We start from the raw sequence: 15,469 nt of genomic DNA, 5'->3' as shown, positions 1-15,469 counted from the left end.
ACATAAACACTGGCATTTCAGAGAGAGTGTGAAGTCTGGAAGTGCCTTTGGAAGTAGGCTGCACAGTGCCTCTGCGCTTGTTGTGGCTGCTATCCTTGGTTGTTAAATTAGGTGATCACTAAGCAGATGCCCAGATAAGCCTAAATCTTCATGTGTCCCACCCCTCAAAGGTGAAGATATCTGCCTATGGCCTCTTACCTTCCATGGTGGTACCTCACAGGGCTGTTGGCTTGCAATGCTTTCTAGATTGAGCATCAGTCAGCAGATGGAGGGAAAAAGCATTAGCGCCATCGCTGCAGACATCATGCTGGGTAGTGTGGAACTTGGCTTTTGGAAAAGGTGGAAAACATTTCCCAGAGCAATGAGAGGATTGCAAAGAGCTAAAAAGACTTCTGCAGGTGTCAAGCCTGACAGGATGTCTTTGAAATAACTATTCTAATGAGTCTTGGGTTTTGTTATAGTATTGATTATGTCAAGTTGCCTACACAAAGCTGATGTCTCACTTAAGGCTTGAATCAGGGCTGGTTAGATTCTTCATGACTGTATCCTGGCTTATATAACAATATTTTTTGTTGTGGTGTCGATGGCAAATAAACATTGCCATTCTAGGGGAGGGTAGGAAATCATTTAGATGCTGGGTAGAATTGTGCCCCGAGCCACCTGCCAAGTAGCTCCAACTTGAGTAAAATCAAGAAGCCATGTAGCATCTCTGATCTGCAGTGGGAAGAGGTTTTCCTGAGGCTTCCCTGCAGCACTCCTGTGTTGCTCCTAAAATGCAAGCCTTGGATGTTTTCTAGGTATGTAGCACTGCAGCGCTCTCTGGCTTCCTACCTTCTCACCAAACTGTTAACTGGTCAGCTACCCTGGGGAAATCGTAGCAGTAAGAGTAATTTACAGACTCCTTTCAAGTGGCTGAGCTGTTATAAAGTGAAAGTTTATCCAAGGGCTGGCTGACCTACAAGCCAGTCCAAAGATGGTCAGTTCAGATCACTCCACGTGCAAGAAGCTTTTTGCAAGCAAAGTGTGGGCAGTATTTGAGCCAAAGTGCCATACACCAAACCAAACACCCCACCACGATGAGATGGGGCAGGAAGAGAACAGCACTCAGAGCGATGTGCTGAGGGCACAGCAGCATCTCTGCTCCGGTTTAGAGCCCTGAGATCAGAGGTGGTCCCTGGAGGCTGCAATTTTGCAGTTCTTGAATCTTTAGGTGGCCCCTGTGCTGACCTCCCCTGACAAGAGCTGCTCTCGTGAACCAAGAACCTGCTCTTCGTGCTCAGGTGCCTGCTTAAAGCCACATGTTGCCGTCTTGGCTGGCTGTTTAGGAAGTGCCTCGTTAGTCATGCCAGAGGGGTGTTTAAAACACTCATGATTAATTTTTGTTTGCTTTCTCTCAGGGATCATCCCTGAGAGCTGGTTTGGTTTCCCAGCCAGAGAAAGGTCACAACAGCAATCAAGTCTCTGAGGTTGAACTTGGGATCTGTCTGTAGGATTTTAAAGACAGAAGGGTCTTCATTAAGCACTTTGTCAGACCTCTTTCAGACAAGCAATTCAGGGAGATCACAGCTACCACCTCATTTTTTTTTCCTTCTCAATAACAGTGCAGTAGTTCATGCCATCACTAGGCTTCAGAGTCAACACTCCTACTGAAGAGAAACGTCCTCCTGAAGCCCTTGCAAGATCAGGAACCGCAAGTTACGGTCCCACCGGCACAAAGCTCTCCGCATCCCGAGCTGTGGGGGCTGCTGAGGGGATTCGGGAGCTCCTGAAGAGAATCGGGGGCTCTTGAAGAGATTCGAGGGCTCCTGAGGGGATTCGGGGGCTGCTGAGGGGATTCGGGGGTATCCTGAGCAGCGCCCCGAGCCCTGATGGGACCCTCGGGGGCTCACTCCTCCCCCTGTCCCCACGCTTCTCGCTCAGCCCGGTGCCGGGACTCCCCCCCGGGGCGGCTCCGCTCCCTCCCGGGCGTTGCCGGTTCCCCCCCCCCGGCACAGCTCCGCCTTCGGGGCCGCCCCAGGTGCCGGCGGGGGGGCGGCTCCCGCCACGCTTGCAGCGGCCGCGGGACCGGCGCACGGCTCGGCTCGGCTCTGCCCTTCCTCCTCCTCCTCCTCCTCCGTCGCCACCGCCCCAGGTAAGAGCCGCGGCTCGGCGGCCGGGCTCCCTCCGCCCGTAACGGGCGCGTCCGAGCCGTCGGGGAGGGCGGGCGGGCTGCGGGGCGCCGTCCCCTCAGGCGCCGTCCCCTCAGGCTTCGCGTGCGGGGCGGGAGGGCGGGAAGGCGCCTGGCGTCGCCTCGCCTCGCCCCGGGTTCCTCCCTCGTCCTCGCCCCCCTCAGCCCCTCAGTGCCCGGTTCGGACGGGCTGAGGGCTCGATGCCCGCGGGGTGTTAAGGGCAGCCCCCCCCCCCCCAACCTTAGAGAAACCGTGAGGAGAACCCAAATGCAGCCCCAGCTCTAAAATAAATATTTATTAGAGGTGATAAACCGTTGCGTTATCTTTTAAATAACCTAGGCGGAGGGGGGGTGGGGGGCTGGAGGCTGTGGCCTCCCCGGCTGTTTTCCAGCTGGTGCGTAAGCCCTGCCAATTCCTGTCATTCTGCACGGATGTTTTCCGCTGGGCGAACGGCAGCGCTTCAAAACTGCCCGGCAGTGAGACGGACGGGGTTTGGTCCTGATGGTGCTGCTGTGGGAAGGGCAAGGTGCTGGCTGGCTGCACCTTGGTGGCCTGCAGAGCACTCGTGTCCCTCACCCACTGCACAGGAGGAGGACGCTTGGTGTGTCCACAGTGCCCAGCAGCAGCAGGCAGTGAGCCCACCACATGAACCCAAGCAGATCAATCATCCCAGTTTCACTCGCTAAAAGCACCAACTCTCCGTTTCCTCCGCTTTGCACGGTGTCAAATATGCGGTCTTGCTGCCACCTGTCCCGAGGCCACGTGTTTTTTTTCCTCAGTGTGCCAGCAGCAAGGCAGGGGCGCAATGCCCGTGGTGGTGGTGTGCTGTGGGATCACGGCGGCATCACCAACACCACCGCTGTCGTTCCTGTCTCTGCCTCCGGAGGTTCTTTCCTCGTGCTGTCCTTCCCTTCTTCACGGCACGTTTGTGCAGTGAACCAGGTTGAGCTGACCTCCATTAAGACTAACCTGACCCAAAAGAGAAAAAAAGGTTAATTTGAATGTGAATTTTCCCTTGGCCCAAGACTGTGACAGCAGAGCTTTAATTCATGTTTCTGTACACGCTTTCTTGGTGGCAAACCTGGTTCAAACGTCTCCAGCCTCGTTCCTTGTCACTCCTTACCCAGTGCTGCACCCACACTTCTGCTGATAACTCTTTGTGGGGCTTCATACTAGCCTGGGCTAGCCCTGGGTTAAAATAGCCCTCTTTTTTCTTTTTTTCTTTTTTTTTTTTCCTCCTTCCCCTCCATCCCAAGTTAAAAGATATCAGTGGAACATAGTCTTGACTCCTGTGTTTGTATCTCGATGCAGATCATGGGGGTTCTGTCAGGCTGTAAATTGGATCTGTATACTGCTATGTGTGAGCGTGTAACTAAAAAGCTTTTTTTTCCTGTTATTTGTGCTCGCTGTCCTGGAGACAGTTGTATATGCACTTACTGAGACCTTGGTGTGATCGCTGCCTTCAAGACTCTGTTTTATCAGGGCAATTTGTATTACAAGTCAGAAGAGAGTTCCATAAACCAATCTCTAAATCAGACTTCCTTTGCGATTTGGACAAAACTGTGCCGCCCTTTTTGCAGATCTGACACATTATCAAGTAACAAGTTGAGAAGACTTAATGTTTCGAGGTTTTAATAGCAGTATTTCTTTCTGAGCCTTAGGTGTAGCAAAGCAGTGCATTCATCAACACGCTAGCCATCACTGTCCTGTAGTAGCCGTGTGAGTTGAGCTGTGTGTTTTGTGGTGTTTTTCCTACTTCCATTTTGCCTTGGTCTGATGCAGCCCCAGATCAAAAAGGGGGGATGAGAGAGCTGCTTGGCAGCAGGCCCTCGTGTGAGGGGATGCATGTCTCCTGAGCCTTCCCGGGGAGGCCAGGGGTGCTGTCTGGGGGTGTTTGCAGGAGGCACGTCTCAGTGGCTAAAACTGAGCCTGTCCCGAGCTGGCCTTTCAGCTGTACTTCATGTACACGCTGGTTAAAGTTCTGCAGTACTTAGTGAGCTCCTGTAATGCCTGCTGAGCTCCCTGCAGCGCAGTCGTATTTGGTCTTTGACATAAGCAGTAAGACGTACGTTCAGGAGTGTTAGCTAGTTAAACCTGGGAATTGTCAGGGCACTTGTAATCTGCGTTAGCAGCTGGCTTACCTCACAGCACGGACAGCGTAGCACGGAGAAAAGAAGTAACATGTCCCTCACAGATTTTCAGCTTCGAGGCTGGGGCCAGAAGGCAGCCAAAGTTCACCTGCACCACAGTGGTGTTCTGAGCTGGCCCTGTCTCCACGACACGAGTGTTACTACAGGACAAAGCCAGCCTCCTGTCACCTGATTCAGTTCTGATTCTTACATGCAGGTGGAACATTTTGGACCTGGTGTTGTAGGAAAATCTGCAAATGTCTCTTGCGTGCTTGTGGGACAGGTGTCTGAGTCAGCATACAGCCGGCCGGTGGCTACAAGCAGTGTGAATTCCCTCGTGTGGCTGAACTGGCGTTGTTTGCCAGCAGAGTGGGAGGGCATCGTGGCAACTTTGCTGTGTCCCAGCGCAGCTCCAGGAAATGCCTGGCTCCTGTGGTTTCCAGGCTTTCTGGAATATAAAGGGAATTGGGGAAATCTTCCCTGCAGCTGCTCTCTAGGGCACAAAGAGGATGTAAGTCTCTTGCATCCTTTGGGGCAGAGCTGAGCCAGGCTCAGCTAGCAGTTCCCCTGCAGAAGGGGAGATCCCTGTGCTGTTAAATGGTGTTCTCTGTGCCTTCGGAGCAGTGTGTTTGCCAGCAGGCAGGAACCTGTGTGATGTTAAAAGAGCCACAAACAAAACACTCGTAGCAGAGAGTAAACAATGTGAACGATGTGGAAACTCTTATTACTTTCCTTTTTTTTTTCCCACTGTAAAAATAGAGTAATAAATTTATTCTTCCTGAGAGTTTTGCCATGGCTCTGAAATGGACATTAAGGATGTTGAACGTTACGCAGGAAACAGGCGAGGCATGGCTCCAGACACCCAGAGAGATGTTTGACTCGAGGAAGTCTTTCTGACAGCAGTCCCAGCCTGCTGCCTGACAAATTGTGGTTGTAAAGTTAAGAGAATTGATGGGATAGCCACCGATTCTGGGCTTTTGTTCCACACTCAAAAAATTCTCAGCACTTTTTAAAGCTTGCATTCCCAAATCTGAATGAGCAATAATAAACTGCCCATGTTGTTTAGAGCGTTCTCTTCTTCAGTTGTCATGCATATATTGAACTCATTCACAGCATGTGGTTTCCAGCCTAAGTCCACTACAAAAATCTAATTGTGAAGACTTCATTAATAAATCAATTTTAGCCTTTACTGTCAAGATGAGGGGCTGACATTTCTAAAGCAGCAAAACAGTGGCTTTTCTTTCTGTTTCCACTGTTGACTTATTGTTGTCCTGGATCTAGCAGTTAAGTGATTTGGATGAAGCTTCAAAACCAAGTTCCCTGAAACTGTGGACGGTGCTGAAGTGAGAGCCAGAGGTGGTCACAGAAATACCTGCTGCAGAGGCCAGGGCTGGGAGAACACAGGGAACCGTAATCAAGAAAAATGTGGAGTAGTCTGGGCAAGAGCAAGGTGCCGTTTTGTGTGCCAAGCGAGGTGATTGTCAATTGTGTGGATCGTGAGAAAGGGTTTGTCCTTGTCTGATCCAAATTCTTACCTAGAATTGGTGGCTGCAGCTTATTTAGATGAGGTCTGGGTTTGTCTGGGTGCTTCAGCAGCCTCCACAAGGCAGCATAAAATAAGTCATGGTAACAAGTGGGGGTTCACACTTGTCTGATGGAGAGGAAATGCACCAGAGCTGAAGTTGGCCTTTAGATTATATTAAACACGAAAATGAGGACTGAATTCTGTTATGTTTTTTTTTTTTTTTTTTTTTTTTTCCCCTTCTATATCTGGCACAACTATTGTTTTAAGGCAGTTATTTCTATATGGATGTGCTGTAAGTGGGGTTGCAGACGTTTACACGTCCTGGTGTAATTGGCATTTGCTGTGCAGTAGACTTTGACCCAGGCGTTGTGTGGAACAGAAATATATGGAGATGTATTTCAGCTCCTCTGTGGTTCTGTTCCCTTTGCTGCTATTCTGTGATGAGGGTGTAACAATTCCTATCTGAGGTTTTGCATCCCCTTCTAGAACATCTCTGGAAATTAAAATTTAGCTTAATCTAGATACTCTCCCTTTAATAAATTCTAAACTGATGGCTTCAAGTTCTACTGTTATCTTGGTATCTGTTACTAACTTGAGTACTGTCTCTTTTTTCTTTGTACACTACAGGGCTTTCCCCGTTACCTTCCATGAAGGAAATTCAGACCTTTCCCCAGCAGTGTGTTCCCAGTCTAACCTATCCACCCATTAGTAGCTTCTGTAATATTCTCGTTACCCATCTTTGTCTTAAATATTGTAATCCTTCTGCTTCTACATCACAGGTTCAGCAGTGTGACCACTCTTGATTCATATAACTCACAGCAAAGCCTCCATCTGTCTCATGGATTATAGATCTAAATTGGTAACTATCACTTGCTTGCCATACTTATTAGCAGTTATGTTAATTGCTCATTATATGTTTTCTGCTTCTGGTAAATCTCTCTTGTAGTACAAGTATTTGTATAAGACTCACTAAGGTCACGGCCTTATTTCCTTTATGAGCTTTAGTCTCAGGACAGTGTACATTGGCTTAAAAAAAAAACAAAACAAAACACACAAACCAACAACAAAAAGTCATTAGGAGATAGAGATCTGATTCAGGACTTAGTTTAATTCCTGAAAAATTAAAAAAAGTTTTGGTTTTCTTTTCAGATGACAGAGCACATAAAGGAGTGTTTTTAAATTATTTCTCAGTGGAGAATTGACTTCGATGTGTAGTTTGTCAACTAGAAATTGTTAATATAGACATGCTGTAATACTTCTGGGGAAAAAACACAAGGTATTAACTCTTTTGAAAAGAAGTTTGCTGCATGTCAATAATGTCTCTTGTGAATTACTACAGAACTCTACATACTAGGGATAAAGGAATCTTTTGCTTTCTCTTGTGTTTTTTGTTTTTTTTTTCCCTACTGTGTAACTGACTGAATGGTTTCCACAACCAGTTGCAGCGTTCTCAGAGCTGTCCCCAGTGCTCCTGTCTGTGCTTCTCTGAGAGCCTTGGCAGACTGGGGATCTGTCTGACTTTAGCTCTAAGTGTTGACTTTAGCTCCATGTTCTTTTTTTCTACCTTTATTTAGCCTCATTATTTCTGCTTTTAAGGGAGTGTATCTAGTAATATTTTTTTCCTTCCACGTTTGTCAGTGGCTGTGGATGGCAAGGAGTCGTACAGGTGGAGCTGTGTTTGTGACTTGCCCCTTCTCTTGTTCCATGCTGCCACCACTTACCCCTTCCAAACGACGGTCACCTTCTTTGTCTCTTCTTCTCTGTTGCCTGATCTTGAGTGCTGGAGCTCAGGAACAATAAGATGGATGTAAGAGAGAGGAGGTTATGACTCTAAAATAGGGAATGGTTCCTGCCAGTTGCAGCTCCGTTAGGGAGTAAAATACTACGTCAGGAGAAGCAGTGGAGGTTCAGTTGCTGAGCAGAAGAAGCTGGGCTGGAACCAGCCTGGAGTAGCATGCTGTTGTAAGGTCTTTGACTCTTAATACAGAGTGGCAGTTTCGGCCCTGTCATCCCTATTTTATGGGTAAGGAAAGAAATGTATGTGTGCTAGCAAATGATGAAACAGTTAAACATTCACGTTTAAATTGCCACTGGTACATAATACAAAGCATTTGTGGTAAATTTCAGTTTGGGCTTTAAAAAGAAAGTAGTTACAAATATTAAGGGATGCTGTCACTGTTAGAAATGCACAGTGTGTGTAATATACAGCATACAGAGTGATAATGTTGAAAATGCAGATAGTTCTTTCCGTGTAGTTTTAAGTGTAAGTTCCATTGATGTGACCGTGTTTTGCTGGTAACTGAGGTGCCTGGCAGCAGGCGAGGAGACCCTTTGCCAAAGGCAGTTCAGACTTCTGCCTTGCAATGTTGTGAGAGATGGTGGGACGTGGAAACAACCGTGGCTGTGAACAGGCACGTGCAGTTGCTAATACAGAGATGTCTATTCTTCCAAAATAGTGATCAGATTTAGTGAGTTTTGTCTGTAAGATAGAGAAGTGCCAGCCCTCCATTAGTTCGTAGACAAAATAATAAGGACTGGAAACACTTGAAGTACATTTTTTTCTTCTTTTTTTATTTTTTTTCTGGAAATAAATTTATGGCAAGATATACCAGGTGATTTCTAGGCAGCACCATCAACTTTACCCAGTCTGTGTACCGCTTTTCACTGCAGCTATCTGTAGGCTGTAAATATTGCAGAAGTGGGGCAGTAGTGACCACTTCTACTGGCTCGTAAGAGCAGTAACATTTTGATGGTTCGTGTTGCACTACAGAACAGGTTGTTCACCACATCGGTCACAAATTAAGGAGCACAGCTGTGTGAGGCCACCCATACGGCATATGTCAGTGATTATGGAAACTGGTGGAGGCTGGTTTCCCAGGGAGGTGTCTTAGGGTGAGAGGCTCCTTTTTTTTAAATTGCATTACAGCGAAGTAGGGAATAAAGGCAGGAGAGACACCTTGACTGTGGAAGGTATTCTTTGGTGCCTAATAAGCTCTGATTAAGATTTTATTGCTTCAGAGCATTTGTTGCATCCTCTTCCTGCGTGAATTCTCTGGCTAACAACAGACGAGCTCACGCTGCAGGCTTTTTCCTCAACAGGGGAATAATGAGGTACTTACAGCTCCATAACTGCCTATTCTCACACAACTTCCATGAAACGGATGTGTTTAAGGCCTTGTTCCCATCGCTGAAGCCCCTGGGAGCACAGGTTGTGGATATTTGTATGCTGTTACCTACTAAGAACAGGGTGCATGGTCTCACCAGAGAATTCTCAGCGACAATCTCATGGGCAGGTTTCTCTTCTTGTGCGTAAGGAGCTTTCTGTAACGTAGCCAAGTCTTCCGTTAGCAGTGTTTTGTTGAGGATTACTCCATAGCAGTTATATTAGAGCCAGCACAAGCCCCTCTTGTGCTCCGTGCTCCAGCTGTGGGTGACTGGTAAGAAACCCTGGTTGCTTGGCGTGTCCTAAGCAAAGAGTGGAGGTGGCTGCGTACAGGATCTGTGTTGCTATCTGAACAGCCTTTCACCATGGGGAAAACACAATTTATGTCCGCAGCAGCCGCACCAGGACATCTTTGTGGAGGACGAGGTGTGTGGTGCTGTGTGGCAATTCTCTGCCGAGCTCGATGGGAGGTGACTGACGCTTGCGAACCGTCGCTTTCCCCCTGCTGCCGAGGCTGAAGCCCTGCTGAGGACCTGCAGGAGAGGCGATTTGGGGACCTTCCTCTCAGTAGCATAGCAACTGCCATCACTTCCCACCGCTCCGTCCCCCCGCTTGGCTCCCTCGCTTGTATTGGAGCAGGAGCTGAACCCACTTCAAAAACAGCCCTGCGAAACAGGAGAAGTTGTAGGAGGAATTATTTTTATCTGGGATCTGCCTGTTCGCCGAACCAGCTCCATGCTCCCTTTGTGCTGGCGTAACAAGGGAGAGCTTGGGGCAGTGGTGGGACACCGAGTGGGTGAAAAAGGGTCTCAGGGACTTGGCCTGAGGAATCCCATGAGTTCAGGGCAGCCCTGTGAAGGCTTTCAGCCCAAATGCTTGCCGAGTGCAACTTCAATAATGATCTGCAACCAGTAATTACTACTGCAGCCCTTCCAGTTTCACTTTAGTGACCAGAGGAGGGGAAAAGAAAATGTCAAACTCAAGCGAGGAGATGGAATTTTCTTTGAGATGTTGGTGTGCCAGCCGCCGCTGCCTTAATGCTTCAGCGAAGCGACCCGCAGCATCCTCAGCACGAGCGTTGTGCTTCTATGACAACAGCGCCGGGCTCTGTGCAAGCAGCGTTTGATCTTATTTTCTGCATTGTGCTCCTAACAAAGCTGCTCCAGCTGGTCACATTCGGTAATTGCTTTTTTAACTGGGGCTGGAGAGTGGCATTTGTAGCCAGGTACGCTTTTGATTATAGCAATCTAGGGGGTTAATGGAAGCAGCAGCGTTTCGTTTGAAAGATCAGCTTGGAGTTTGCGACTGGATTCCACAAAGGTAGTGAGAGCAAGGAGGTATCGATCCGTATATGATTAGTGGAAAACACCTTCCTTAAATGTCTACCACTAAATCTTGAAATGACCAGGCTTCCAGTGATGAGGGCATCTCACTTTTCCAAGTTTCTGCAAGTGGAATGGAGAAGTAGAGTTGTTTTTTTCCCTCTGTTACCAAGTGCACGTGTGTTCTCAATGGCATTTGTGGGCTTACATATGTGAATGAGGCACATAAATTACTCATAACTTCTCCCTGCCTTCCAGCTCGGTGATGGTACAAGCGAACTAATCACCTAATTCCTAATTTCCTAATTTTTGCAGCTGAGATTGCTAAGATTTGAACCGAGGCAGTGAACGCAAGGGCCTGAGCGTGCATGTGGAAGTTAGTTGGATGTCGAGCTCTTCCTTGTAAAAAATTCCTGTTCAGAACTGCAAGAGAGGAATAGAAGAGCACTTTTCTGATGTACTGGTGAGAGGCAAATTTGTACTTGGGCTTTTTTGGAGTGCTTGCAAAGGACTGTAGCCTTGCTGAATAGCAGCTGAAGTTAAGGACTGCGTATCAGAGTGGTATTGTATCCTACAGAGAATTGCTTGTGGGAAGATTTGACTGCATTCAGTGCAGCTGTTGAATATTGAGCTACTGCTGAAGCTCTTCAGAGCTGTCCTCATTAATGCAATCTGTGAAAGGTCTGCTGTGCTGGCTCCTTCCTGGGTGAGAACGTTGCACGTGTTTAATCAGAGATAAACCAAGAACAGCTCCATTTGAACTTAAATAAAACACGCACAACAATTTGTTTCCCCTCTGTTGGGAGCTGAATTTAAATTGGAATGCCAGTTTAGCTTTGGGCAGCATTTTGGTTTATAGCTGTTTAAATACAGTGAATTTTGAACTTCTTTTCAGCAGGCGGGTTAAGTCCCGTGTGTGAGCGAGCCTTGATAAGCAGGAAACTGTTTGGGCACATGGTGAGAATAGAAGTTGGTAGGAGTTTTGTTTCTAAAGATGCCTGTGACTATGAATTGGGGGGAAAATTGACTTATTTCTTTGGATGTTTGTGAATAAAAGACTTCAATCTCCGCTCAAACTTCGCTTTCTGGCACTATACGCAAGTAATGCACGTCCTGGCTTGGTGGACAAGCTGCTTATCAGACCTGCATTGTCATCGCCCCAGTTTGCACACCCCCCTGGCTGGCTATAAGGACCTTCATCTGTTTGACACGGGAGGAATTCAGAAACAGCCTTAGAGATGAAAATTGTGGCAAATGAAAAAGCAGGGGCTTGGCTTCTCAGGCTGCGTGTCAAAGCTTTGAACGTTGCAGCAGCCTGGGGTTGCTTGGTGAGTCCTAGCTGTGGTGATGTTTGATTCCATAGGATTGTTTTTTATGGTTGGCTGCTTTTGTTGCATGTGTGTGCTTTTTAAATCCAGTTCAGGATCACAAGAGGAGGAATCTCTGAGTCTGCACCTTTCCTCTGCACTCACTATCCCCCAGAAATGAAAAGGGATCAGCCAGCCATTAGGGATGCTGCCTGCAGCCATGCTGAGCCTCACATTTTATGCATGTGCTGTTTACTTGAATTGCAGTCTTCAGAGTAGATAAGTGTCAGATGGTCTCGAAGTTGTCAGCTGAAACTCCTTTTGTCAACTGATGTTTCTCCTCTCATAGCTAAGTGTGGTGTGTTTTTTTTTTTTAATCTGTAAACACTGAGGACAGAACTTTCAAAGGATGAAATGGTGGTGCGTGAGCTAGAAATGCAGATTGTCCCTAGTAGTTATAAAAAGAATTATTTAGATTTACCTGCCTCAGTGGCTGCTTAATGAATCGCATAGCTGGATGCATTGTCAAAGATTTTAGTTTTGGGTTGCAGCACTACAGGTTATCGGAGCAACAGAAATGGCACCCTCCACTGGGGTAGAGAATGCTGGTTCCCCAGTAATATCTGAGCAAGCTGCAATAGCCATCTGTTACTCTTCTAAATACAAAGCAGTGCAACAGGTGGATTTCTTTGGGTTGGAAATCTTAGCAGTGTAAGTGGATAACAGAAATTTAAAGTTGGGCTTTACAAGAAGACTTAAAGGTGTGTTGCTCTTTCTTCAGTAGATGTAGTGTGTATGTTATTAGAAAGAAGAGAGATAAGTTAAACATACGGTACGCAGTTAAGGAAGACGAGTGCTTGAACTGCTCCTAAATCTGTTCTTTTTCAATGTCTGTCATTTTTCTTAGATGGCTTCAGTAACAGATGCCAGATACAGGCAGAAAGATACTTCAGATCAAAATTTTGATTACATGTTCAAACTCCTGATCATTGGCAACAGCAGCGTGGGGAAAACATCCTTCCTCTTCAGATACGCCGATGACACTTTTACACCAGCCTTCGTTAGCACAGTAGGAATTGACTTCAAAGTGAAAACAGTTTATAGGAATGACAAACGAGTGAAGCTGCAGATTTGGGTAAGTGCCAGCATTTTCGGAAATGATTTATATTAAACCCAGCGAAGATACAATGGTAAGAAACAGCTTGCTTGGAGATGATTTTTTTTTTTTGTAGTATGAATACCGATTTTTGTTTATATGTTTTGTGTGGTTGTGCCTTTTTCATCCCTGCAGTAAGTTCTCTCTATATTGCTGTCTCACTTGACTGATGGGACTCTTGATTTGGTCTGCTCTTCAATCTCAGGGGTTAGTGTATTATTAAACTGAAACAAAAGCCGAAGCAGATCTGGAGCCTTTTGATAGCACCTTTTGAGTGAGCACTAGTAGGTGAGAAAATTCAGTGAGCACTGAATGAGTGATCTCTAGATGTAGCTTCTGCTGTCGGCTGGCGTCCTCCAAATGAGATACTTGTCCCTTCCTGTGACTCATGTGTCTGCAGAGGTGTGCTTCAAACCGTTTTGACAGAAGTGACTTCTTGGTAAATTAAACGGGAAGAGAATTTGTGCAGGTAAGCTGGAGGGTTCCTCTGCTCAAGCACCCCATCGGTCCTTGTCCGACTCTGAATGACAGCCTTCTTGCCCAGTTTAAAAAAATAAAAGTTCCTGAGCTGCAGAGTGGAGGGCCAAGGCCAAGCAATTGTGTCAATAGCTTGTGATGCTCCTTTCTATGGAAGGCAAGGGTGTTGTGTCTTTTATGCTACATACTGGCAAATGACTTAAATTGAATTTGTACCATAGTGTTTATCCTAATGGTGTTTAACCCTCTATGCACCAAAGAATTACGAGATGTGTTTAAAAAGCATAAGCTTGGATTGCTGTGTTTTAAAGTACCAAAGGGCTCCAGCTGCAATACCAGTTAACAAGATTCTTCCCTTCTGTTTTGCATAAAAAGAAAAGATCTCAAATAAGAGATCACGCTGTCATTGTCTTAATTGTTATTCTCATAACAATCTCCAGGAGGTAGCTCACTAACGTGAAACAGCTGTCTGTTTAGAGGTTTCTCCCACAAGTTAAGCTTAAAATTCAGAATTAAAGATTAGTTGAAACTGTGTCGCATTTCTACCAAAACCCTGTCCCAGCTAAGACCTTAGCGTTCTAATTGATTTATATACACTTGATTTATAATTAATCTCAGGTTATTGCATCTAAACATAATATCACAGTAATCACATTTTTTTATTGTGACTATTTTTTGAATCCAGAGTGAGAATCTAAAATGAGGAACTCTATTATTATTTACTGCAGTGGTATGATTCATTTTATTTCTGTGTTGCTGTGTTTTTGTTGCAGCAACCATATAATAAAATATCCTCTCTGTGTTGCTGAATTCTGACATTGAAACTAATGCAGATAACCTGGCATGGACCTGCTTGATTTCATTTAGGGGTTGTGTAATGAGAATATTCGAAGTTCAGGCCCAGTAAGTAATTAAAGAAGACTTCCAATCCTGCGTTTGATTTTCTTGGCCTCAGAACACCAAATTCTCTAATAAATTGTGTAAAAGCAAGAAGTAAGAACTGTGAATGATTTTATATATATATTTCAAAGATACCAGGATTAAAATGAATTAAGCAGGAATTTTAAATAAATGTTTGAAGATTTCAGGAAAAAAAGGCTTTAATAACCTTCAACTTCTTACAAAAAGAGATGCCAGGCAGATTCCTCAGCGTGTGCTAACTGTAGGAGCTGTAATACTGGAGTTAATCAACAATATTGTTGATTTAAAATTTCCTTTCAATGAAAGGTTTATGTAAATGCTTGACAGTTTCCAGAGTGACTTGTGTTCTTTCCTTCTCTATTTCTGTGTTCCTCGCATGGATCCCTGATGTGAGTCATGATTTAAGGACCTTAACCATCAACTTTGTGTGTACTGCTTTAAAAAAAGCACAGTGTCTGAGCTTGCTTACTTCCTGCCTGTCCTGAGACTAATATCTGTAATATCCGTGTATTCTTCAGGTTACAAGCAGCAGTGAGGGCCAACAGTATCCCAGAACTGTTTCTGTGTGTAGGAAGGAGGAGATTTCTCACCGATCTGCTTTCTGATTGCTTTATAAAATGATTTACAGCTGCTGTTGAGTTTCTGTGAGTGTGGGACCCTGCAATTTAGCGCTCTGCTTTTACTTGCAACTTTCCAATTATGTTGACATTTTTTAAACCTATGACCTGCTAAGCTTGATTTTAAGACTTGACTGAACCAGGCTTAATGTGGAACTAAGGGAGGGAGAAGTTGCAGGTGTTTAAATTAGCCACTTCAAACTTCTGTATAAAGCCCAGAATATATAAAGCACTTCTAGAAAACCTCAGATGCTCCCTGCTCCGTGGAGCTGCCTCTCTTTCTATCTGTGGGTGCTTGCAGAGCTCTGTTAAGTGTATGCAGCTGGAGCAGGCTGGAGGTGCTTGAGCTGTGCACATATAACCTTGGTTTATGTCACATAAATCTCAAGAGAGGGGAAGTAACCATGTCTGGCGTGCTGTGATCGAGGAAGATCAGTGATCGTTGGGGCTTTCTACGTTGACTTACTTTTGCCTTTTTGTGTTGGTCAGAAGAGCAGAATATTTGGGCATAGTGCCAACCAAGTAGAGCTCCTGGGATTTCTTAAAGGTAGGAGAAACTCATAGCGCTTCAAGTGCCAAGCTGCCGGCTGTCAAGATCAAAGAAGGGTGCTGCTCTGTTTAATTTTGATGTAATCAGCAGGCCTTTGGCTCTGTTGACATTAATACCCCAATCACCCAAATTGA

General features: G+C 45.8%; 1 protein-coding gene across 2 annotated transcripts in view; it reads left to right on the top strand.

Moving 5' to 3' along the window:
• Window positions 1-2,017: 2,017 nt before the first annotated feature.
• The window catches only part of RAB3B (RAB3B, member RAS oncogene family), a 56,030-nt gene continuing 42,578 nt past the window's right edge, over window positions 2,018-15,469 (top strand). The window contains exons 1-2 of one of the 2 annotated variants that reach the window (XM_082765719.1): window positions 2,018-2,131; window positions 12,522-12,749. In XM_082765719.1, coding sequence (XP_082621845.1) covers window positions 12,522-12,749 — 228 coding nt within the window. In that variant the 5' untranslated portion in view covers window positions 2,018-2,131. Of the gene's footprint in view, window positions 2,132-6,606; window positions 6,682-12,521; window positions 12,750-15,469 lie in introns of those variants that run through there. The other variant, XM_082765718.1, reaches the window with a different exon arrangement.

The sequence above is a fragment of the Aythya marila genome (genome assembly GCF_965140915.1).
Source record: "Aythya marila genome assembly, chromosome: 8".
Lineage (NCBI taxonomy): Eukaryota > Metazoa > Chordata > Aves > Anseriformes > Anatidae > Aythya > Aythya marila.
Note: the sequence above shows the minus strand (reverse complement) of the source record. Positions and strands in the feature narration are given on the sequence as shown.